The sequence below is a fragment of the Nesoenas mayeri genome (assembly GCF_963082525.1).
Source record: "Nesoenas mayeri genome assembly, chromosome: 13".
NCBI lineage: Eukaryota > Metazoa > Chordata > Aves > Columbiformes > Columbidae > Nesoenas > Nesoenas mayeri.
This window is the reverse complement of record NC_137550.1, coordinates 11,036,158-11,058,971: the sequence shown is the minus strand read 5'-3', so window position 1 is coordinate 11,058,971 and position 22,814 is coordinate 11,036,158. Positions and strand designations below refer to the sequence as shown.

The 22,814-nt window shown below is 46.9% G+C and overlaps 1 protein-coding gene across 2 annotated transcripts in view; it reads left to right on the top strand.

Moving 5' to 3' along the window:
* GRIA3 (glutamate ionotropic receptor AMPA type subunit 3) overlaps positions 1-22,449 on the top strand; it is a gene marked incomplete at its 3' end in the record, with an annotated part of 143,220 nt that extends 120,771 nt beyond the window's left edge. Inside the window, exons 13-15 of one of the 2 annotated variants that reach the window (XM_080352813.1) lie at positions 3,876-4,123; positions 20,024-20,138; positions 22,204-22,449. In XM_080352813.1, the coding sequence (XP_080208939.1) occupies positions 3,876-4,123; positions 20,024-20,138; positions 22,204-22,449 (609 nt within the window). Of the gene's footprint in view, positions 1-3,875; positions 4,124-4,682; positions 4,798-20,023; positions 20,139-22,203 lie in introns of both variants that reach the window. The other variant, XM_080352814.1, reaches the window with a different exon arrangement.
* Positions 22,450-22,814: the final 365 nt, after the last annotated feature.

Below are 22,814 nucleotides of genomic sequence, written 5' to 3'. Positions count from 1 at the left end.
GGGACGGCGTGAACTTCTGCAGGGAGGACAGATGGGTGAAAATGTTCTTTCAGCACAGGATTTACAGTTTTATAGTTAGAAAGGAAAGAAAATATCCCTCTCTGAAAGTCTTTTAGGGGCTTCTGGGTTTTTTTTTTAAGGCAACTAGAGAATTGGGAAAAGGAAAATATTTGCTAAAAATATGATATTTCATTTCACCTTGTTGGGTCTTTGACCAGCTTTAGTTTCATTTTGTTGAGTGGGTGTAAAATATGGCTCCTGGGGCAGAAAGTGCCCTTGAGCAATTCCGAACGGAGCAGCAGGTTTCACAGCTCGCTGGTGGCACTGTCCCTTTCTTTAAGAAGCCTCATCATAAGTGGTTATTTTGGCCTCATTATGGATTTAGGGGAACGGCTGCAAAGAGCAGCACTAACCGAGCAGGATGCAGTGACCGGAGCATCTTTGGGTCCTCACCCCGATCCCCCAGCCAGGTGCTGGCGGCTCCAAAACCGTGTGCCCCATGCCTTTTATTTTACTGTTTCCCAGTCAATACCTGCTGTGTTCATTTCTGGCTTGCATTTTTGTCTATTTCTGCAGGATCAGACTGCATACTCATTTAGCTAATTTGATAATAACAAGATATTACGAAAATCCCACTTGGTAGAAGAAGAGGTGGGCAATGATCATATAGAAATGTACTGATTTTTATTAACAATATCATGCAAAAGAGTTAAATGAAGGGAGAAAACTTTAAAGCTTAGGCTATTTGTTAAAGTTGAGATCCAATTTTGAGTCGTGGAATTTGTTTTTTTGAAGCAGGAATGATGATGTTCACCATTTGCCCTTGTAGCACGGCACGTGCTTTGTTTGGACTGTTTGCAGCCCTGAGCGTGCTGTTGGCACTCATCAGATAACTGTTATTATTAACAATGCACAGATGTATTGGCAATTGCTTTTAGGCAGTCAAGCCAGCTGGGAAGAGTGTGAAAGAACTTGTTAAAGACAAATATTCCAGTATGGGTTAAGAGGAAAAGAAAAAGAAATTCTGGTTTATCTGTGTAATTAAAAGCACACTCTGCAGAGGAAAACAAGGTAAAGCATATGTAGTGCATGCACAAGTTTTGAAGGCTAACCACATCAGCTTGCTGAGAGAGGGAAGGAGTAAACCTGTATTTTACCTTCCTTTAGTCCCTTAGATGCCCATTTGCAAATATAAATGGGCAGGTGCATTTGTATTATTTATCTCAGAAGCAGATGGAGGTTGTAAGGACAAGCACCTTGAAACTAGGGCACACCAGAACTGCCGATGCTCACGCAGTCTCGCCCGGCCAGGCTGGTTCTGTTCCCTTCCTGTGTGAGGGAGCTGCAGCAGAAGAGCAGCAGGTTGGCTGTGGGCAGTGCTGTGCCTTGGGCCCTGGTGTGTTCTGTTCATGCTGCCTGCTCTGCCTGCTCTGCCCATGCTGCCTGCTCTGCCTGCTCTGTCCATGCTGCCTGCTCTGTCCATGCTGCCTGCTCTGCCCATGCTGCCTGCTCTGCCCGCTCTGCCCATGCTGCCTGTTCTGCCTGCTCTGTCCATGCTGCCTGCTCTGCCTGCTCTGTCCATGCTGCCTGCTCTGCCCGTGCTGCCTGCTCTGCCCGTGCTGCCTACTCTGCCTACTCTGCCAGCTCTGCCCGTGCTGCCTGCACTGTCCATGCTGCCTGCTCTGCCTGCTTTGCCCATGCTACCTGCTCTGCCAGCTCTGCCCTTGCTGCCTGTGCTGTCCACGCTGCCTGCTCTGCCCGTGCTGCCTGCTCTGCCAGCTCTGCCACCAGCGCAGGAGCATACCGCTGCCACCTGTGCTCTGCTGCCCGCAGGGCACAAGGGTGGTGGAAGCTGCAGTGCTGTGACCTGGGCAGCTCCCGGCAGGGCTGAAGGTGTGAAAGTGCCCATGTGCATCAGGGGGGCTGTTGGAAAAGCAGGAGACCCAGGTCAGTAGTCTCAGAGAAGGCATCTCAGGTACTGGGTGCTAACACAGCCAGCAGCGTGCTTTGGGTGCTGACCAAGAGCTCCGGTGAGACACCTCTCTCTCCTCGGGCAGGACCCACGGTCCCGCCGTGGGCTGGGAGCTGCCCCTCTCCAAACCCAGCCATGCCAGGCTGGGGAGCAGCGGGCACAGGCTCCCGGCAGAGCTGGGCTGCCCCGTTTTCTCCCACAGCTCTAGAGCTGTTGTCCTCATCTCAGGCTATCCAGTGTTTGCTGTTGCAGGGGCAAGCCAGGCAAATGCCCTGATTCCTTCTCTTACCTATGTGAGGACCATTTCAGGCCACATTTAGATCCCCTCCACTACTGCTTCCCTCCCGGCGTGGGACAAACGCGTCTGTACAGCCCATCTTTTGCCAAGAAATGATCAGTTGAAATCCCTCTTGCTTGTTTTTTGCAGCCCATCACCCAGCCAGCTCCTGATGAAGCTGCCCTGTATTGTTGTCTCTCAGATTTCCTATTGTGGATTGGGCTGATTTTAATTGGTTTGCATTTTCAGTTGTTTTTCAGCTCATCAGGAAGGGTAATTAAAATAAAATCTTGCCCTCTGTGCTCCTCTCCATCAGTTGCAGCAACACTAGCTGAGCATGTTAATCTGAAGAACGGTGAAGGCAGGGCTTAGTCCCTGTGAAGTGTTTGGAGGCTGGTTGTTAAGCATTACATTATTCAAAACACATTAAATTGTCCTGAATGAGGAGGAAACATGTCTCGATCATCAAGCTGATGGACATTAACGGTCTCCTGCCACAAGTTTGTTAAATTTGAACTACATTTAGCTACTGCCTGCCTCATTCCCATTCTGCAAGGAAAGCTGTGGACAGCAAAATGGCAAGGAGTAGGAGGCATAAATTCGAGATACCCACAGCTTGGACCAAAAGCCTTATATAAATCCTTTGCATTTCTAGACTTTAAAGAAATACAGTTGGCATTACTGCCTTCTGTCGACCAAGCAGGAAAGTTTAACCGGTAGTCCAGCATATGAATGCTTAAGAGTCTGGAGGTGGCTTAAAGATCTGAGGGTGGTTTAAACGTTACTGGTAAGGAAGAGGGAGAAGGGGAAGTAACACATTTCTCAACATTTCCAGGTTTACAAAACCTGTGTGCTGAGCTAGAGGCTGTTAGGGTTGGCTCAGTCTCAAAATGAGGAAAATACATGCATCACACACAAGCTAACTGCCAGCAATTTTTTCAGCTTATTGCTAATATTTGTGTTTGCTGTCTTTTAGGAAAATGTGAAACTGAATTTTGAAAGTTTGACTGTTGAGTCATAAAGGATGTTGTAATTACTATTTGTACCCTCTTATGAGCATCACTGTTAGAAGCCACTAGAGCTGAGCTGGTCTCATAGACCTGCCATCTCTGCTCTGAAAAGCAGGCTCCTGCCTTGCTGGGAACGTGCAATAAGCAAGTGTCAGTGTTTCTTAGCTGCGAGTCAGCACAAAAACCAAGGCTGAGGACGTGTGCGAAGAGGAGAGGCTTTTGTTGCATCCCTTGACCGTGATGGATGAGCTGAGGTTTAATATCTCCCTCTGGTTCAGCAGCAGAGCAGCATGCGGGGAGATAAACCCAGCGCAGAGCCAGAGCAGAGGCCGGGACGGGCTCACACCATCTCTCAATCTGACTGCCAGGCTGCCAATTACATGACAATTAGTAAAATAAATGTCTGCCATATGTTTCCCCCTCCCCAACCATTTTATGATTTGGTCATTGTTCAGGAGGCAATGTGTCTCTCTCCAAACTACCTTGACTTTTTTATTTGTTAACATTAATCAGTTAGAGTGTCTTAATTGTACCTCTTAGCTGGCTAAGCCCAAGGCACTCAGCCTTGTGCCTTTCCCAACATGGCTCTTCATTTCCCTCCTTTCGTCTCTCCCAGAGGTCAAAAATAGCCGTCTACGAGAAAATGTGGTCATACATGAAGTCGGCCGAGCCCTCGGTGTTCACCAAAACGACGGCGGACGGGGTGGCGCGGGTGCGGAAGTCGAAGGGCAAGTTCGCCTTCCTGCTGGAGTCGACGATGAACGAGTACATCGAGCAGCGCAAGCCCTGCGACACCATGAAAGTCGGCGGCAACCTGGATTCCAAGGGCTATGGTGTAGCAACCCCCAAAGGCTCAGCATTAAGGTGGGTGGAATAATATAACAATATCCATGTTGTTATAGTATTCCACCTACCCTGATGTATTGTGTTGTCATTTTCTTTCTTGTGGATTTTGAGGTAACTTTAAAGTTTAAAATCTTCAATATTCCATGGAGTTAAATAAGACGGTAAATTATGGTTTCGTTTATTTAATGCATCCATTTTTTTAGTGTTCTCTTCGTGTTGTCCTCTCTGATTGTTTGTTGCTGTTTTAATTTTACAGTTCAATGGCTTTTTCAATTTAAATGGTAAAAGCCGAGTTAACCTGCCATATGTGACGAATGTTAACTGCATGATGTGGTGTTCTTGTTACTTTTTTTCTCAAAGACGATTTCCCCATCCCGCACACTTCAGTTTTGAGCAAATGTTATCCTCCATGCCACCTTCCAATATTTAACCCTGTATTTACTGTACAGACATTTTGATAGCTCCACGTTCTGTGAAATTTTAGCCAATTTGTCCTCTTGTGCTCCTTTTTTTATACGTTACGATTTCCTAAGCATTTGTGCATTTTTTCTTACAAGTTATGTTTTATCGTTTCAAGAAATGCTGTTAACCTGGCAGTATTAAAACTGAATGAGCAAGGCCTCTTGGACAAATTGAAAAACAAATGGTGGTACGACAAAGGAGAGTGCGGCAGCGGGGGAGGTGACTCCAAGGTCAGCCTCAATGTCACCACAATCGGGTACCTTAGCAAAGAGTAATCGGCAAGGCTGTTATCTTACTTCTCAAGGAAAAAAAAAAACAAAACAAGACACCAAAAACCACACAGATTGAATAATTGTGGTGGGGGAAAATAAGCCATTTGCTTGCCCAGTAGCTCTTTCAAAGAAATAGTCTTATTTCGTATTGTCAGGGGGCTTGGTCAAGCTTGGAAACCTTATTTAACTAACAGATAGTAAATCCAGTGTTGGTGGGACCTACACAGAGCGAATCAGTGCTTGTGACTATACAAGAAACCAGTGATCACATCTGGCCACCGTACTAACCTCTGAGGCTTTGGTCCTTCTCCATGATGTAGCTGTGATGTGGAGCGGTTCTTGAGAAGCGTTTTTGGCAGAATCAGCTGTGCCAGCACAGACCTGGAGGCAAGAGTGCTGCCTTTTCCTCTGCTCTGTTGTGGAGGGGTCAAGCAAACCAGTATCAGCATGTGCTGCTTTGCTGGCCTGAGCTGGTGCCAGCAGGGCCCTGGGAAGGCTGGGCTCTGGGGAAGAGCTGCTTGGGGGGTCTGTAGCTGAGGGAGAGAAAGGGGGGCTGCAACATGGGGTCATCTAATCATAGCGTGGGTCAAGAGACATGAGTTAAGCAACGTCACCCAAGAGATAACGTTAGGCAGAGATGGTAGTCACCTGTTGATGGTAAAATAGTAGCAGTAACAGTGATGTATAAAGAGCTAGAGCTTGCAACAGGCAAAGCTGAAACAAGAGATAGGTTGTTTGCAACAGGGAAATGTGTTGATGCACTAAAATGGAAATGAATATGAAGGAAAGAGGTTTGGGGAGTTTTGCCTAGAATATTCCAGTGTCACGTTTTGTGCACCACTGACCAGTCCCCGCACATGCCTGTGCAGCAGTACTGTGTGTGTTTGCGGTGCTTTTGAAACAGATGTGGATTAAAATCCTTGCTCAGGTGACAGCAGCGGCAAAGCTGTCACTGTCTCCTGCTGGCCTGAGGCTTCCCCGGGTCTTTCAGGCAGCCTGGATGGTAGCGAGACTCTCAAAGTGGGTTTAATGAGCTCGTGTATTGCAAAAGTTAACTAACGTGCTTTGATATTGCCAGCCTTGCCCTGTAAAACTGGCGATTTCTGCGGCCTTTAGCCTGGTGAGAGAAGCTCTGGCTAGAGCAGGCTGGGTACTACTGGCCACCTTGGGTACAGGAACTGCCCAGAAAATTAATTTAAAATACATTGTTATACTGAAAAGTACTGATATTAATTTTCAGAGTGACACTGTCCTACAGCTAGTAAAACCAGTTCCTTAAGGAACAGTAACTCCTAATATCTCTTATAAAATGGTTGAGCTTTGGTCCAAAATCAATAATAACAGTATTTTCAGTAAACCACAGTTTTGGACTATTACTGCAAATTACTGCTGCATTCTATTAATAAGAATTACTTACAGTTGGCTACATAGGAAATTACTCAGCTATTCATCTCTGATGTTGGCAAAAGCCACTGTGTAACGATAAAGGAAGGAGAAGCTCTCGAATTCAGGTTTGTTCAGTAACCAGAGGTCTGCGGTGCTCAGCAGCAGCCTGCAGATGAACACGAGCTTTTTTATGCTTTCTAGCTCTGCTGCTCATCCTTCACACAACATTTTTTATAATGTGATACTCGCCAGTATATTAAATGTTTAATATTCTCCTGGGATCCAGCACCGCATTGTCTAATGCTGCCTTCATGAAAGAAAACTCTTTGTACAAACCAGCTTCAATGAACTTCATTGCTTTGAGTTCATTGAATTAAACCCAGCCAACTAATGCTTACAGCCCTAAGGAAGCTAAAAAGGATTTTTTAAATGGTCATAATTAGGACGGGACCATCCTTCTATTTTTGCTTGTGCTGAAAGACCTTTTACAAAGAGTGATAGCATCCATTAGCGAACCTTTGGCCCTGGTCAGTGAGTGCTGAGTGGTGTCAGGTGTGCCGTGATGCCATGGACAGGTACCCAGTGAAGAGGGGAGAGGAGCGAACGTGATGACGCATGTTTTGCTGGTTTAATCCATAAATCACAAAGCACTGTCTTTCTGCAGTTTGCCGTAACCCGCTGTGCTGAAGGACTGCTTGTTTGTTTGAGCTACGGACATTGGCTCTCAGGGGCACGGCTCAGCTGGCAGGAGTCCCTGGGGAGCAGAACATGGGTCAGTGAGTTCCTCCTTGTGGGGAGAGAAAATCCCACAGAGACTAAGCTAGGGGAGGCTTATTTTTAAGTTGTTGTTTCTAGAGATGTGGTAAATCAAAGGGCTTTATTGTTATGAAATGGCTTTTCTTGGAGGTGGCGCGGCATTGCAGCAGACAGGCAGGTGCCCTCCGAGCAGCACAGACCCCATCATCAGCCACCGGGGTCAAGTGCAGGCTGTGCCCTGGTCCCCAGAGCCCCTGCCCTCACAGCAGAGATGAGCACTGGTGCTGCCCTCACTGCCTGCGTCTCACTGGCCTCTCACTCCTCCTCTCCATCCTCCCGCCAGAAGCCTGAGTTGCCCTCATCATCTCATCCCATCTCTCCAGTTAATTGTTTATATGAGCAAGGCTTCATTTATAGAGCATTTCAGAGGAGTCGCTTGAAAACTGTTCTTTTTTTCCCTTAAAGGAAATGGTAGCTGGGGAGGAATGGGAAGATGGGGTGGTGAAGGTGCCTCAGAGGGGGATGCAGACCTTGCACCCCGTCACACAGGGTGGCACAGGGACCATTACTCTCTTGGGGCAGCTCTCTCTACTGGCTAAGCTGACAGACCACCTCTCTCAGCTTTGCCAGTAGGGACCCAGGCTTGGGAAATGGCTGCCCCGAGTTTGTAATGAGCCGCTTCCCACCTCCTGCCAACGAGTTGTGTGTAGCTGCGAATCGTTGCAGATTGATGGTGCCGGTTTCTGAAGCTGAATCCCTGTGTGCAAACTGATGTTCTAGCTTGCACTGAGAGCCAGAGGTAAGTGTGCAGCCCATTTGCTTGTGCCTGTGCCCATCATTGTATTGCAGAGGACCCGGTGACCCAGCAAGTGGCCTCCCATGCTCATCCTCCCCGCGGTGCGGTGTGCGGTTTGCCTGTGCCTGGAGATGAGTGATTCTGAGTTGTGAGTTCACCTCTCGTTACCGTATTTTCATCGCCACTGGAAAACTAAACAGTGACTTCAAATTTCGCAAGGACTTTGACTCTTGCAGCATGAGAAAGAAAAGGTATTCAATTGACTTTCTGCAAGTGTTTTAATCTGTTTGGTTACACAGACTGTACGGTTAGTCCCGTGAGCATCCCAGGCTCCTGGAGTCCTCTTGTGATTTAAGACTAAAGAGATTGTGATGTTTTAATGAGATTGTTTTAAAGGCCTCAACTGACATATGTCTCGTTTTCAGTGCTACCAGTAGGTACCGGCGCTGGTGTGGAGCAGAGGGCGCCCGTCTGCCCTGCCGTGTCTCGGCTGGCGGCACCGCCCTGGCCGAGGGAGTTACCCATTTCAGTAGTGCTCCTTGTTTGAGATGTCTGAAGGGGAACGTGCTCCACCCATACGTAATTTGTCTGTGATGCGTGTCAATATATGTGGGCTGACTTGGCTGGTACAGACATTCTGGTACATGCGTCAAAATTTGTTCACTTAGCTCCCCTAAATAAGCGTGAATTTAGGTTCATCTGTTTGATTCATGGCAAAATTATACCATCTTCCAGTTCTCCTATACCTATGAGCTGAGTTCTCAATCATAAGAGAATTCAAAATAGCAGTTATAAAAAAAACATATTCCAGGAAATATGTTACAGTGTATTATGAGTTTGGAAACTAATTATTTTGTTTATTATACAATCCTATCATCTCAGAGCTGAGTGATGGCTGAATAGGAATTTAACAAGCAGTAGACAAAAGGGGATGCAGACGGTGGTAGCAGGCTGAGTGACTTAAGTGAAACTAATTATTCAGTTGCATAGGAACAATTTTCTGCTAAGATAAATTTCGGTAGTTCTGCTGTTGATATGTTTCTTGTGTTATACCTTCGTGGTAACACTTAATGACAACTAACACAGAAGGAGATTGTTTGAATGCAACATCTTGCCAACTTCACACGCCAAGATTCCTTGCTAATTATTTGACTTGATTACTTTAATATATTCTTTTTTAGGCTAATATCTCTTTTGGAGTACATCTGTGAAATGACGTGATGAAATACTACTCATTTTTTGGGTGTTTCTTTTTAATCATAGAATTACTTTTCTGGCCCGCTGGTTGGGTTCTGCCCTCAGAGCCACACTCCATAAAGCATCGCATTCCCCAGCACTTCTGAGCTGTGAGTGTGGCCATTAGCAGATGGGATTTTTTTCCCCATTTCTCTGTGCTATTTTGCTTTGATACATTTTCAGCACAGCCGTTAGCATTTGCAGCATATTTTTTTTTAAGTGGCATATTTTTAGAAGAAATCTGTTATGCATTATTTTAGATGATACCTGACATTTAAAGAGCACGATCGCCAAACGTGTTGTGCTTTAAAGAGAACGTTTGGGGAAATGGCTATCTTAAAAAGATGCAGCACAATTTATTTGAGCAATTTGTTTGAAATTACGTTCATCGGTATGAATTTCCTTGCCATCTATTCTATAGGCCTGGGTTATGAGCTGGAAAAAGATAAAATGGCTGGTCAGAGCCAGTGATAGAAGCACAGAGCTAATTCATGCTCAGAGCTAGGAAAGTAATATGAAATTATTGTATTGCGCAAATTAGTGACGAAGCAAAATAATACTTTAAAAGGAAGACATCAGAATGTTTAATTGACAACTATTACTTTATAGCATATTAAGAAATAATACTGTGTATGTTCTGTGTCAATAATGAAGTCTTGATGCTCTAGGAGTTCACCAGAGCATCTCACTTAGAGCATTGACAAGAAGGGCAGAGAGCCTGCTCTTGTTTGCAGAGAAGTCTGAGCTGTTGTGCAGATCGTTTGAGGTGTTTTCTTGGGGATGTAACTAGGAGACTCAGAACGACCGTTGAGATGAGCAGGTTGCCCAAGCTAGTGGAGTCAGGGCTGTCATCGAAGAACTGGGAGCTGTTTTGTTTTGCCTGTATCGCCTTTGTTTTGCCCGTCTGGTGGGCTTTGCTGCCTGGATGAAGCTGGACCTGAGTGTGCAAGGAGATGTGCTTGTGCGGTGTTGCCCGCGGCGGAGCGGGCCCCGTGCAGCGACACGGCATCCTGCCCTTATGGCCGCCAAAAATCTTAGAGACTTGTGACTCATGCGCTCCTTTTGATAACACCTGTGGTGCTTAACAGTTAATTTCCGTAAATTGTTTGCCTGAGTCATTTATCCTGCATTGTAAGCATCAGTATGGGAAAAGCCAAACGCCCTAGGACTGGCAAAGGAAAAAGGAAAAGCAGCAGCTGGAAGTGGGGCTCCCAGCAGATGAGCAGGACCCTTCCTTTGAACATCTCCCAGGGGTCTGGGCTTGGCTGTTTCCTCTTTATTGGTAACTGCTGGCACTTCACATACAAAGGGAAAAGTGAATGCCTTTCTTCTCCTTCAAGGTGATTCTAATGTTTCAGCAGTGAGCTGGGGTGGACGCAGGCACTCTTGCTGCTCCAGTGGATTGCTCTGCACTGGCCGGCACTGCAATGGGTCAGACACCTCTAGCTTTATAGAAGCAACGTAGTGGTTCTTTGAATGTCTTGCTAGCCTTTGGACTAAGTGGTACTTACCTGCGGCCTGCTGGGGAGCCTGAGAGCAAGAGTTACAGAAGAAGCCATCCCAAGAAGAAAATAAATCAAAGAAGATGGGGGGAAAACTGGATGCGTCTAGAAGCAAGAGCAAGAGAAGGTGAGGGGATAGCCCGCACATGAGGTAAGTTGAGTCTCTTGCTCATATCCATCCAGGTTAGAAAGGATCCAGGCAATGACAGGAAGGATCTACGTTGCTGTTCCAGATGTTGCAGGTCTGAGCGTGACATTAAGCATCTGCCCTCCCGCATTCTGCCTCCCTGTTCAGGCAGCTCTTCCTCCCACCCTCTCATCACAAACGTACCTCAAGTCTCAGCCACTGCTGTAAATGAACTATAGTCACTTGTTATGACTTGCGTTTCCCGATCCAATGGGCGTGTGTTATTGCATTAGCACTTGGCACTTCTATTAAATTATGACCCTGTTAGTACAGTTTAATTTATTTGAGCTACATTTATGAAACATATAAATATACTTTCCTAGACACAGTTGCTGCTGCCAAACACAGGCTGTAAACTCGCTGCAAAGAGTGGAGGCACTTGCAGCTTCAGCTGGTAGCACATCTGGCTCCGTCCAGGTGTGTTCAGAGGGTGTGCAGGTGTTACAATGGCATCATGCATCTGTGTGTGTCTTCCACAAATACAGCATCAGTTAAAACACCTGAATTTAAAATGCATCATACCTAGTTACTGCAAGGGAAAAGCCCACAGATACCTCAAGGGTACAGTGGTTGCTCCAACTTGCCTCTAAAAGAAAAAAATAAAGAAATCTTGAACTAAACAAAAGAACATTATTTATGGAAAGAAACAGTAATGAAGACTAGAACTGGTATGGAGAAATATTGCAGCTACTAAATACTCAGCAGTAACCAAAAACAACCATCCTGATAGACCTGTTCCTGGTGACAGAGATGAGGTTCTCAGGGACATGGGGCAGTGCCAGGGATGGGTTATGGTTGGACTTGATGATCCTGAGGGTCTTTTCCAACCAAAATGATTCTATGAATCTATGAAATCACAGCACAAACACATTATTATAACTACTTTGTGTGCTGTTTTGTAGGAAAGATTTTTGTCGCTCTCTGACACCGTTCAGTACCCAAAGGCACTGAAGGGGAGTCGCAGCCCCACTGCTGGTGATGGCCATGGGGATTTATTGTTGTGCCCAACACCTCCGAGCTGTCCCAGCCGTCAGCGTGCAGTGTATTTCTTAGGTGACATGGGGATATAAGGGGCTTGAGGTGCCAAGTTTTAATCTTCTAATTTTGAAACCTCTTTGTCTTTTCAAACTAGATGGCTTTTGCATTTATCCCTTCCTGTGCTCACCGGTAAAGCATTTCAATCCCTCAAATGTTAAATCTTGTAGATGTGCAAGTTCTGGTAATACAGGGCAGGCTAAAAATGGTGCAGGTCTGAAATGGCAGCAAAGAGCAATCAAGTGTTCATTCCTTAAAGAAGAAATGCCTGGTGTTTATTCCATGAATATTAAATGTTCAGTGTGAAATACAGAAGGCCACTTTCGGAGACAGAAGGTAACAAATAGGAATAATGAGTAACCATATGTTTTTATGCCCATATTTTCAGGGCTCTGTTCACTCCTGCTTGAAGTACCAGGTAACTCTAGTCTTGAAACAAACATTGTGGGTTTTAATAATGAGCCCATTTCTACCCGTAATCTTTGCCATCCCTCACACATGGGTGCATAGCAAAATATGAAGTTGTGGCATGGAGACATTGCTAAATTGGTAAATTATGACAGGCAGATAGATCTGATCTCGGAAAGAGCAGAGTGCTTGGACAATGCATTCACCCGCAGGTTTTGTATCTAGTCACAAGTTATTTCAGTAACAAGGTCTGACAAAAAGTCCATTCAGTAGTTACAGATAAGGCTGGGATTTATAGACCTTGGGGGAATAAAGTGCCTTATTTGATTTAGATGGGTCTGTAACCTCAAGCAAGGCCCTCTGGAGAATTATGCTGTATTTGGTGTCTCTTCCTGGATTGTTTCTATCTTTATATTTTAATGATACTAAGATGGTTGTTAGTGAGATTTTTATGGTATCCTGTCAAATTAAGCAGAGTGCCCAGGCTTGATTTCTACATTTGTCAGTGCCCTGTGCTGCACACGCCAGCGCGGGGATGTGCGGCTTTGGGGGTTTCTCTGCCTTGCTGCATGTGTGGGGCTGAAATCTTGGTGCAAAGCAATAGTGCAATCATTCGGGGTCGTTCTCCCTGTGCCTGTCAGATATTTACCTCTCAGAGCATGGTAAAGGTGACACTTTCCACATGCCTGCAACAAGCTTCACACTCTGCTTCCCATGAAATTAGTGGGGATTTGCCAGTGATACCAACAGGAACAAGTAATGCCGTATTCTCAGTAGTTTTGCTCCAGAGGATTTTAGGAAGCGTTTTGAATTAGGAACATGCTTGTTTCTTTGTGCCTTAGTCCACTTGCCTTTCCTCTGACACTACGAGGTGGATTTTAGAAACTCAAACATTTCATGTCTAAACTCTGATGTTACAACATTGTTGACTGGGTTGTACTGACATCAGCAATCCCATGGATGCTACAGCCAGCAAGGACAGCTTTGGTCATAAGAAACAAGAGAAAAATTCCTGCTGCAGAAGTGAGAGCATTCTAAATGTGTCAGATTACTAAATTAAAGGATTAGGTAAAAATAACAGGGATTGAAAAGCAAACAAGTCAAAAAACACTTTAAAATGTACTAACCAAGACCTGGTACCACCATGGACATTTGCCTCCTTCATGTCGCTGGGGTTTGGATGGGAAGTGAAGAGCCCGTCACAGGGGACGCAGCCCTTGGACCGAGTGCAGCCTGACTTGGAGGGAGGACATCACCCTTCGTTCATCCTGCAGCCTTCACATGTGCCAGTGCCCTCCTGTGGCTTTTTGTTGCTTTGATGCCATAAATCAGCAATAGACCTGGCTTAGCCAGATATTAAACCAGATTTACAGTGGTCCTGCGCCCTTGCAGTGTCACACAGCCGGATGCCTTTGGCGCTGGGATGCTGCCGCCCCCAATGTATGTGCAGGGGCACGTCACAGCACGAACAGCTTTGCTGCAAGTACCGCGTCCCTCATCATCTGTGCCTTCACTTCCACAGCGCTTCTCCAACCAGAGTTATTTGACATCTGATGGCGAAAAAAAATGAGAAAAAAACACATAAGCAACAACGTGGGATTTCACGTTGTGGCAGATGCAGTGTTAAGCACGTTGGGAACGTCCACATCCTGGTGTTGCCGGGACTTTATGCCACTTGAACACCGGTCACCCACAGCTGGTGGGTTATTTGGTGAGATTTTCGAGACCCAAAGTGACTTTTTCTCCTAAATCTTGCCTGCAATGGTCACTGGCTCTGCTCTGTATTGCCTGTTCCGAGTTATGGGGACCAGACCCAAACACTGGGCTGCAGGGACCCTAGCGACAGCACACCCCCTCACCCGTTCCTTGAAACAGCCCTTTCCTCGCAAGATCAGGGTGTTCCTTTCATAAGTTAACAGCACCTTTCCAAGAAGCTGCTCAGACTCTTTGGCGCAGTCAGAGCTCGTTCAGGGAAGAGTCCTGTCTGCAGCACCAGCACATATGATGGCCAGTAACAGGAATCAGATTGCCAAAAGAGCAACCTGGCCAGCTTTTGCAGCTGTATGTGTGACTTCAGCCTACTGGGTCTCTTTCTGAAGCCGGCAGAAGCTAGGGTGATGTCACTAAAAAATATCTGGGTTTGGTTTATCTGCTTTATATAGATGCAGGCAAAATCATGAAAAGTAACCTAAAAGGTCATTAATCAAATTTAAAACCTGTTTTGATTTATAATTTGAGAGAGGCAGTAGTTATACCTTCCCACATTTGGGACTGATAAATAACTATTTCTGTGCTGATTAATTTACTTTTCTTCTACTTGAAACTTGTTCTGGCCAGAAAGAACTATCATAATGCCACCGGTTTTCTCAATGCAGATAAAAATGACTGCAACTAACCTGAAAGTTGTGCTGTGGTGAGAGGAGGTAGAGCAAGAGGTTGCTCAGGGTGAGGGTGTCTCAGGGAGAAGACGACAGAGCAGGTGGGCTCTGCATCATCCTCTTCCCTCTTTTCCATATTAATGGTGTACATGGAAAATAGGTAATAATGAAAAAGAAACGTAATAGATACTCTACAAAGAGCATATAGCAGCTCTGGCTTCTGAGGGATGATCTCACATGTCAGCGTGGGGAACATGCTCAGCCTGGAAGTGGTGCTGTTATTTTATGCAAGATCAGCCTTCATGATTAAGAAATGCTCTAGCGATTCCTGAATTTGGAGGGAGAGTTAGCCAGGGTTTTTAAACTGAACCCAGAGCTTTGGGGACCTAGTTCAAGGGTGAGATTTTAAAGAGTGGCTGCACATCGTTTTTCAAAAATCATTTCACTCCATCAGCCTCGTCCTGTTACCTGAGCAAACAGCACCAAGGGGTGCAGCAGGACTTTTGGGCTGGTGTCCCCCGCCAAGTGGGGCTGAAATGCAGTGGGGAGGAGGCCCCAGAGCCACTAGGCAAAGGGCAGAGGTGATTCCCTTTGAGACAGTACCACATTGCATATGGAAAAAGCCTGGCACTACTTGTTTTCTAGCAGTCACTGATGGCTGAAGAAGGGAAGGAAATGCTGCCAGCACCTGAGCGGAGTCTTCTGACAAACGAACCAATAAACCAAACTGCTGAAACAGCAATAAAACCCACCTAGGGTTTTAGGTCCTAGGTGTAAATAATGTTTGCAACTCTCTGACGAAGTGAAGCCTGTGAGAATAGATTTGCATTGATCTTCTTAACGTCGTGCCCCTCTTAAATAAATCAACCATAGCAAATGGCTTGGTTAGCCATTGGGGGCAATAGTATTCAGTATGAGGCACCCAGGACTGTTTCTCTAGGATCACGTCTTCTCATCATTTGTGGATGCCAGCAAAAAAACAGTCTTCAGTTTGGTAAAACTGTCACACAGGTCCAGCCTCACATGGATAAGCCTGTATCAGCCAAACCTACTACATCTGGATGAAAAGCACAAGCAAGCAAACAAAAAAATCCTTCTGTTCTGGTGACGAAGGAAAACACTGCAAGTTTCTGCCCAGGAATACCATCTGATGACATCCAGAACACTGACATCCCCATCCTGATTGCCTCCGTTCGTTCTCTTGGGCATACAGAGTGCAACAAGAGAGCACAAGCTCTCAAACCTCAGAACATTTTTACTTTGATAAAAGCAACCAAACTACTAGAGAGCTGGGCTGGAAAACCACACAAGAGGAGATGAAAAAGAATCATGCCATAAATTAAAGGCAGAAGAAAAACAGCTGAAGCCACCCGGGAAAGGGCTGAGGACCTCATAGGATATCCTGTGCAGCCCAATAACAGCAACCTAATTAAAGAAGCAGCTGGAAACAAAATTATCCAAGGAAAAAAGATGAGGAAATGGAAGTCTTTTGAGATAGAGACTCAGAAACTGAGCAAATGATGCTCTGAGCCGTTTTGGGGCAGCACAGCTGCCTGGGGAGGCAGGTGGGCAGCTGGGACACAGCCTTCCTGTGCAACCCTGGCGAGTCATTTAGTCTCTCTGTTCTGCTGCCTCTAAGGCAATTAAAAAACAATACCCCCTCAAACAAGCAGTGCCAGTGTGAGCTATGAAAAACCCCACACTCCCAGAAAAGCCCTACGCTTCCCTCTGTAATAGCAAACAAAGCACTTTGCAATGTGCTAGCCTTCAACCTGCCGGGATGGGCAGGGCTGGTGCTGCCCAAGAGCCTTTGCTGGGATGGCTGAGCTGCAGCTGAGGCCCATGACGGAGGATTCGTGTTCCATGTGTGCTGCTGAGCACTCGTCGAGAGAAACACCACGATGCAGATGTGTCCTTCTGCCCTTCCATCAGGGTCTCAGTCAAAGCCATGCCTGACTCCGCCTGTTAAACTGACCCAGAGATGAGCGATTGGAAAACGTACCAGCAGCCAGGCTCACTTTTCAATATATTTACTTAACTTGGGAATTTGGGAGCCGAGGAGTCCATCCTGCAGCAGCTCACATTGCATCCCCGCAGGTGCAGCGCTGGGCCGGGGGCTGCAGAGGCATCACCGCACCTTCTCCCACGTCAGCTCGCTGAAGTCCTGCTGCACAGGGGAGCGTCTCGTGCATTAAGAGGTCTTGGGATTAATTTCCTGGAAGCAGACAAAATTGTTCCTTAGGACTTTGTTCAAACAAGCTGCATTTCACGCGCCATCTGTGAAGCACAAATTAGTGCCTTTCGTAGCACATAGAGAGGGCTTCTTCACTCAGGTACGTGCTGTTCATCCCAGCAAATCAGCGGAGCCAAGGGAGACTGGGACCTGGCTCAGGAAACCTCCAGGTCTGCGTGCTGGGGGCACAGGACGGGCTAAGGCAGGGCAGGACAAGCACCGGCTACTGCTTCATGTTGGTCTTTCCTTCCCCAGTCCTCTATAACATGACCAGCTCATCTCGTACCACTATCCGCTGTCCCCATGCGGGGCGGGATGGTGGCAGCCCCCGGCACAGCCGCATCCCAGCACAGGGACAGCACCGCCGGCAAAGTGTCGCTGGGCCCGGTGCATCCAGCAGCTCCTCAGTGCTTGCCTGTCCATCCACTCTGCTCCTCCTACCAGGACAGATGGACAGAGCAAACCACCTTTTTCCTACCCGGGCTGAGGTATTGCAGTACCTCAGCTGACAAACAGGGCCATGACAAACAAGTGAAAACCCCACTTTAGGCAAATTCCCATCTGTTTAGTTAAGATAATTTTAGTTTACTACTTTATATTTTTTTTTGGCAGTTACGTGTGCACAATTAGCTACAATCTTGGCTTTAAAAAAAAATAAAGCACCCTAATTAGCATGTTAAGCCTCCTCATTTCCCAATACTGTATAATGTTGTGAAAGCTAATCTATAATGTATTGGATGTTATGCAAATTCTCTGTACTCCATATGGGGTTTATAAAGGCATGCAAATTAAAAATAGTGTTTGGAATAGGACTAGGGGGAGGGGAAAATTTGCACAATAAAATATGTGGATAGGAGAAAAGGTGTTTATAACCTTCTCCCTATTGTTTGTGTATTCTCAGCTGCACAATGCTTTTCAAAGCAGAGAGATGTATTGCATAAAATCTCTCCAAATTGGATAGTTTTTAAATGAAATTTAAAATGAGAGCACTGTTCTCTAAGCAATAATCCATACCACTCTTTCTGCTGGGGGTTGTAACAGGCTGGTTAAAGACACTCGGCTTTCACTGACTTGCATTTCAATAGTCTGAATCATGCACAGCTTCTTGTAGTGTATTTGCCAGGGCGTCACCAAGGGCCTCGTCACAACACAGCTGCGCAGGAGGGTCCATGGGGGTGGCTTGGCCAGCACCTGGCCGGTCTCCATTGGCATAAACCAACAGGGCAGGTGCATTACCTGCGGCACCCGGGGTGTTTACGGTGTCCCTCTAGAGCAGCTTTCATCCTGTTTGTGTTTTATAGCCCTTCCTATATGTGGATGCAAATGTAGCTGGGATACAGCTGGCTTTTCGCAATGCCACGGGATGGAGGGGCTCCATGCCTACTGCCACAGCCCAGCCAGCAGACACGTCCCGTCCCGTGGGGCTTGTCACCACCGCCTGTGTCCAGCTGAGTGTGTACAGTCTGCCCTGATTGATACTTAATTGGATTACAGCTGCTGCTTAAAAATAGCAATTTTGTAAATATAAAACTTTGGCTTTTGTCAAAACGGGCCCTGTGCAGACCAGAAGGATGGTGCTGCCTCTGCCTGGCCAGCTGGGAAGCTGTGCCAGCATCACTGCTGCTGCAACCAGAGACCAGCAGTTCACCCATCTCCATGGCTTTTTTTGCTTTCTGTGCTGGCCTCAGTAATGCCGTGCTGGGTCATGTTGGTGCAGCCCATGGGGCATCCATGTGCAGCCCATGGCCTGCCCGTGCTTGGCCAAGTGCAGTCTGTGCCCCACCACGCCCTCTGGTGTGGCCCCTAACTCCCACTCTCCTTCCAAAGGGCACATAGCACCTCCAAGGGCAGCACTTTTCAACATCAGCCATCTCAGAAGCAGCTTCTTGGCAAATGGGGGAATTGGGCTTTTTTTCAGCAGCTGCTTTTTGCAGTATCTCCATGCTGCGGGCACGGCGGGGTTCAGCCACTCCTGCTGCTCGAGGGCTGTGAGCCCTCCCAAACTGTGGACATTTCTCTAAATGCCGCCATGTAATTAAGCTTGTGCTTAAGGTGTTTTGTATAGGTTGCGCTGCTCCTGAGTCTCTTCTGCTTTGCAGAGTTGTGCACTTTGGGCAGGGAGGCAGGGAGCAGCAAGAAGTGAGACCGGGGCAGGACGTGGGCTGAGCTCCTGCCCGGAGGGACTCCAGCATGGCATGTTACTGTTTGTGCTGCCGCAGGGAGCCCAGCGTTGGCCCATGCAAAGTGCCAAAGCCTTGGCAAGGATAAGGAGCCATCCCCTTCCTCCCCACCTCCTGCCCCGCACAGCCACGGGCATGAGCTTCAGGAAGGAGCAGGGATCAATGCTGTTCACACAGGAGCAGGAACTGAAGCCGTCCTTAACAGAAGGAACCTGTCTCATGGAAACAGGCAGGAAAAACACCGAGACATCCCACAAGGAGAAAATGGAAATTACAAAACCCAACCGAGGGCTCCACTTGTGCCCCTTTTCCGCAGAGAAGGGATGGGCGAGCTCGGGTGCCCCTGGGCTTGTGGGCTTTTAGTAGCACCAGAGTCAGCAGCTCCCTTCACGCTGCCAACATTTCCCACCCTGGGCACTTCCAGCCAGCATTTCCTCGTTCACTGATTTGTTTTATAAGGGTCTGCATTTGCTTATTTTCTGCTGCAGTTCCCTGGAGCGGCGGAGCTGGGGATGCAGCAGCTCCGGGGAAGAGCAGCCGCCGGCACCGGCAGGAGCTGGAGAACCAGGGAAAATGCCGTGAGGGCTGCGGAATCTGCTCTCTGACACCCACCCTGGGGTGTTCAGCTTTGCAGATGTGCAGACACACACACGCACCCCATGGCGCGGGGTCACCCGGGGGCCTGGAGCTGCAGGTGCTGTTTTACTGTAAGAAGCCCCAGTTTCTGGTTTGCCAGACTTGCTGTCTGTTAGTGCAATTGGAGGGGTCCTGCTCGATCAAACCCACCGCAATCTGTAAAGCTACTGTGGATGCCTGTGAATGCACCAAACTGGGAAATTGGACTTGCTTTGTTTCTAGAACCTTCATTTAACAGTGAGTGCCGATTACTCAAAGCGATATGGGCAGGACCTGGTAATATAGTGTTGCTCTAGAATTAACTTAAGGGGATGATCCAGTTGCCTGCAGTGTAAATACTTTGTGGCCAGGAACCCTGCTTTATCGCTTTGTATAGTTTTAAAGTAGTTTAAAGATTGAATAACATAAAATAACATAATATAATGTTATTTATGTTATTTCCCACGTGAAGAACTCCTGTAAACCTTGCAGTATTGAAACTCAGTGAACAAGGCATCTTAGACAAGCTGAAAAACAAATGGTGGTACGATAAGGGTGAATGTGGAGCCAAGGACTCCGGAAGTAAGGTCAGTCGCTGAAGGTCTTTTTGTACTGATTAGCAATCACATTTTGACCCACTGTTTGTTTATACAAGGAATGACTTTCAAAAGTTGATATTTACGTTTTGAAGGTTGAAAGAAAAGAATAGAAAAACATAATTTAAGTCTCTGAACATGACAGCATTTTTCTTTTATGCAGTGACAGACTGTAGTTGTAAGTATGTTTTACTATTTGAGTATTTCGCTAGAAAAACATGGAAAGAGAAGCCCCTCAAAGCCTCGCAAGCTGGTATCTCATTTAAATGTGCAAGTTTCAGCGCACTTGGTGTGTATTATTCAGGCCAGCATCTTTCCTTAGTTTTACTGAAAAAAACACATTTTTATTTCAAAATTGTGACTTAGATTCTCTACATGTCAGTTTGGGAAACAGCCACGTGCTTGCTAAGGGTGGACAATTTCAGGACAGACAGGAAAAAATGCCCTTCCTGTCCTATTTTCCAATTCTGTTTGAAATCGATTTGCTTAGGAAAAAAAATCTAGAAATCCTATTGGTAACTCATTGCATAAGTATTGCAAACTCTTTTGCATTCTGCTTTGCACCTTTTTGCTGCTGTGCTGCCCTGTCCCACCCCAGCCCTGCTGCAGGGCCAGTGCACACCCCAGCGGAGGTGCCACCCTGAGGTGACAGGTGCATCAGTGCCATAGCTGCACGCTTAAATTGCAGGAGATACTTATTTACACCATTCACTTGAAAGAAAACATTGAGGATTTATTTTAAAAATGCTTATAGAGCCCTTGAGGAGCAAAACACCATAAAAGTGCTGGGCTTGTTGGAGTGAAGGACATTTTCAAAGGCACCAAGAGGAGGAGAGATGATGCTCCAGCTGAAGTCAGTCGCAGTTCAGTGCCTGACTCCCTTGGTGCCTTTGGAACTGCTCTCTGTAATCATTCAAACAGAAAACTATAATTTGGAAGCACCCTCTTGGTGTCGGAGGATAATTTCAAGTTCCATCAAAGCCAACAGTAGAAATTCATTTTTGGCTGGGCTGGAAGTCTCATAGGGCACAACCCTGTATCTGTTGTATGAGATAAATTTGGGCTCATGGGACATCTGAATGCACAGCAGCTGCAGAAGGAAACTGTAATTGAAAAGAGGTGTGTAAATGAGTAATAGCTTTAGTTTCAATGGCAGGCTGTTTGCTACCACTGCACCTGTCCAAACTGCCTGTGAAATGCACAGACACTGAAGAGGTAGAGCATTCCCGTTTCTGACTATGAGCGGTTGTACTGTCCCTGGAAACACTTGGAAAGCGAGCTCCATGTCCCCCGGGCACAGCCCCGCGCTGCCTCCCGCTGCCGGCCGCGCAGCAGCAAAAGGGTTGCAGCTCTATTTAACTGGATTACAGAATCCCGTTTTTTAAAATGCAAGCCTTCTCCCACATCTGACATGTACTGAAGGAGGGTAGACCCTGGCCAGCATTTTTTGTGTTGCAGTGACTGGCTGCATTCAGTAACTCGCTCCCCTTTGCTCACTGAAGGCGTTAGTTCAGCTCAGGGCTCTGCTGCCTGACCTTAAAGTAACTGACCATCTTCCTAGGGTGGTTTTTATCCTAAGTGTTGAAAAAAAAGATACAGAGGTTTAGCAGCATCTCAGTAATTTTATCTACATTCACCAAAACTAAATGTGCAGTGGTTTGGGGTTTTTCTTTTTGTTTTATAACGGCCTTCCGTAAAACCTGCTGGTTTACGCAGCCGCCGCTGTCCCCGACAGAGCTTTCCCAAGGTGCCTTTGCCACCGGAGATGCTCGGCCATAGTCAGGTTTGCTCCGGGATGCTGAAGGCCTGGAGAGGTCAGTGGCCAAAACAAATCTCCTGTCGGCGGAATCAGCCGGTTTCACCCACCGAAGGGTGGAGACGAAGCGGCCGCTGCTGCACAGCCCCGGCTGCCGGGGATGGGGGGACAGCACCGAGCCAGGAGCGGGACACCGAGCGCCACCAGTGTAGTTATTCCAGCTAGGACTAAAGTAGCCTGTTGTCTGTCTGTCTGTCTGCTCCTCGCAGCAAAGCTAACAGCGTGGCTCGTTTCCCTTAGGACAAGACGAGCGCTCTGAGCCTCAGCAATGTTGCCGGGGTGTTCTACATCCTGGTCGGGGGCCTGGGCCTGGCCATGATGGTGGCGCTGATCGAGTTCTGCTACAAGTCTCGGGCCGAGTCCAAGCGCATGAAACTCACCAAGAACACGCAGAACTTCAAACCCGCTCCGGCCACCAACACCCAGAATTACGCGACGTACAGAGAAGGCTACAACGTGTACGGCACAGAAAGTGTGAAAATCTAGGGGTACGGCGACGGGCCGGGAACTCACAGCCGCTGGGGTTTCTTTCTTTTTCTGCTGTTTTTAAGCTGTGCGTGATATTTTGTTGACTGCTGCCAAAAGGGCTTTTCAAACGTCAGCTGGTGGCAGTTTCAGAAGATAAGGGATTGAAATTTCTTCCCTGAACAGAAGTAAGCCTGGTACCATCCCATATTAAAATCGAACGTGCAATAGCTGGCTTCATGGTGGAGTGAGTAACTTCTCTCTCCAGCGTTGTGCTAGTTCAGTACGTTTTGTGTTAATTGCTTTAAAAATACTGTCGTCAGAATTCACATCTCTCTTGCTAGTGAACTCTTCCCCTTTGGTTTTTTTAAGCCGTAATTACGTCA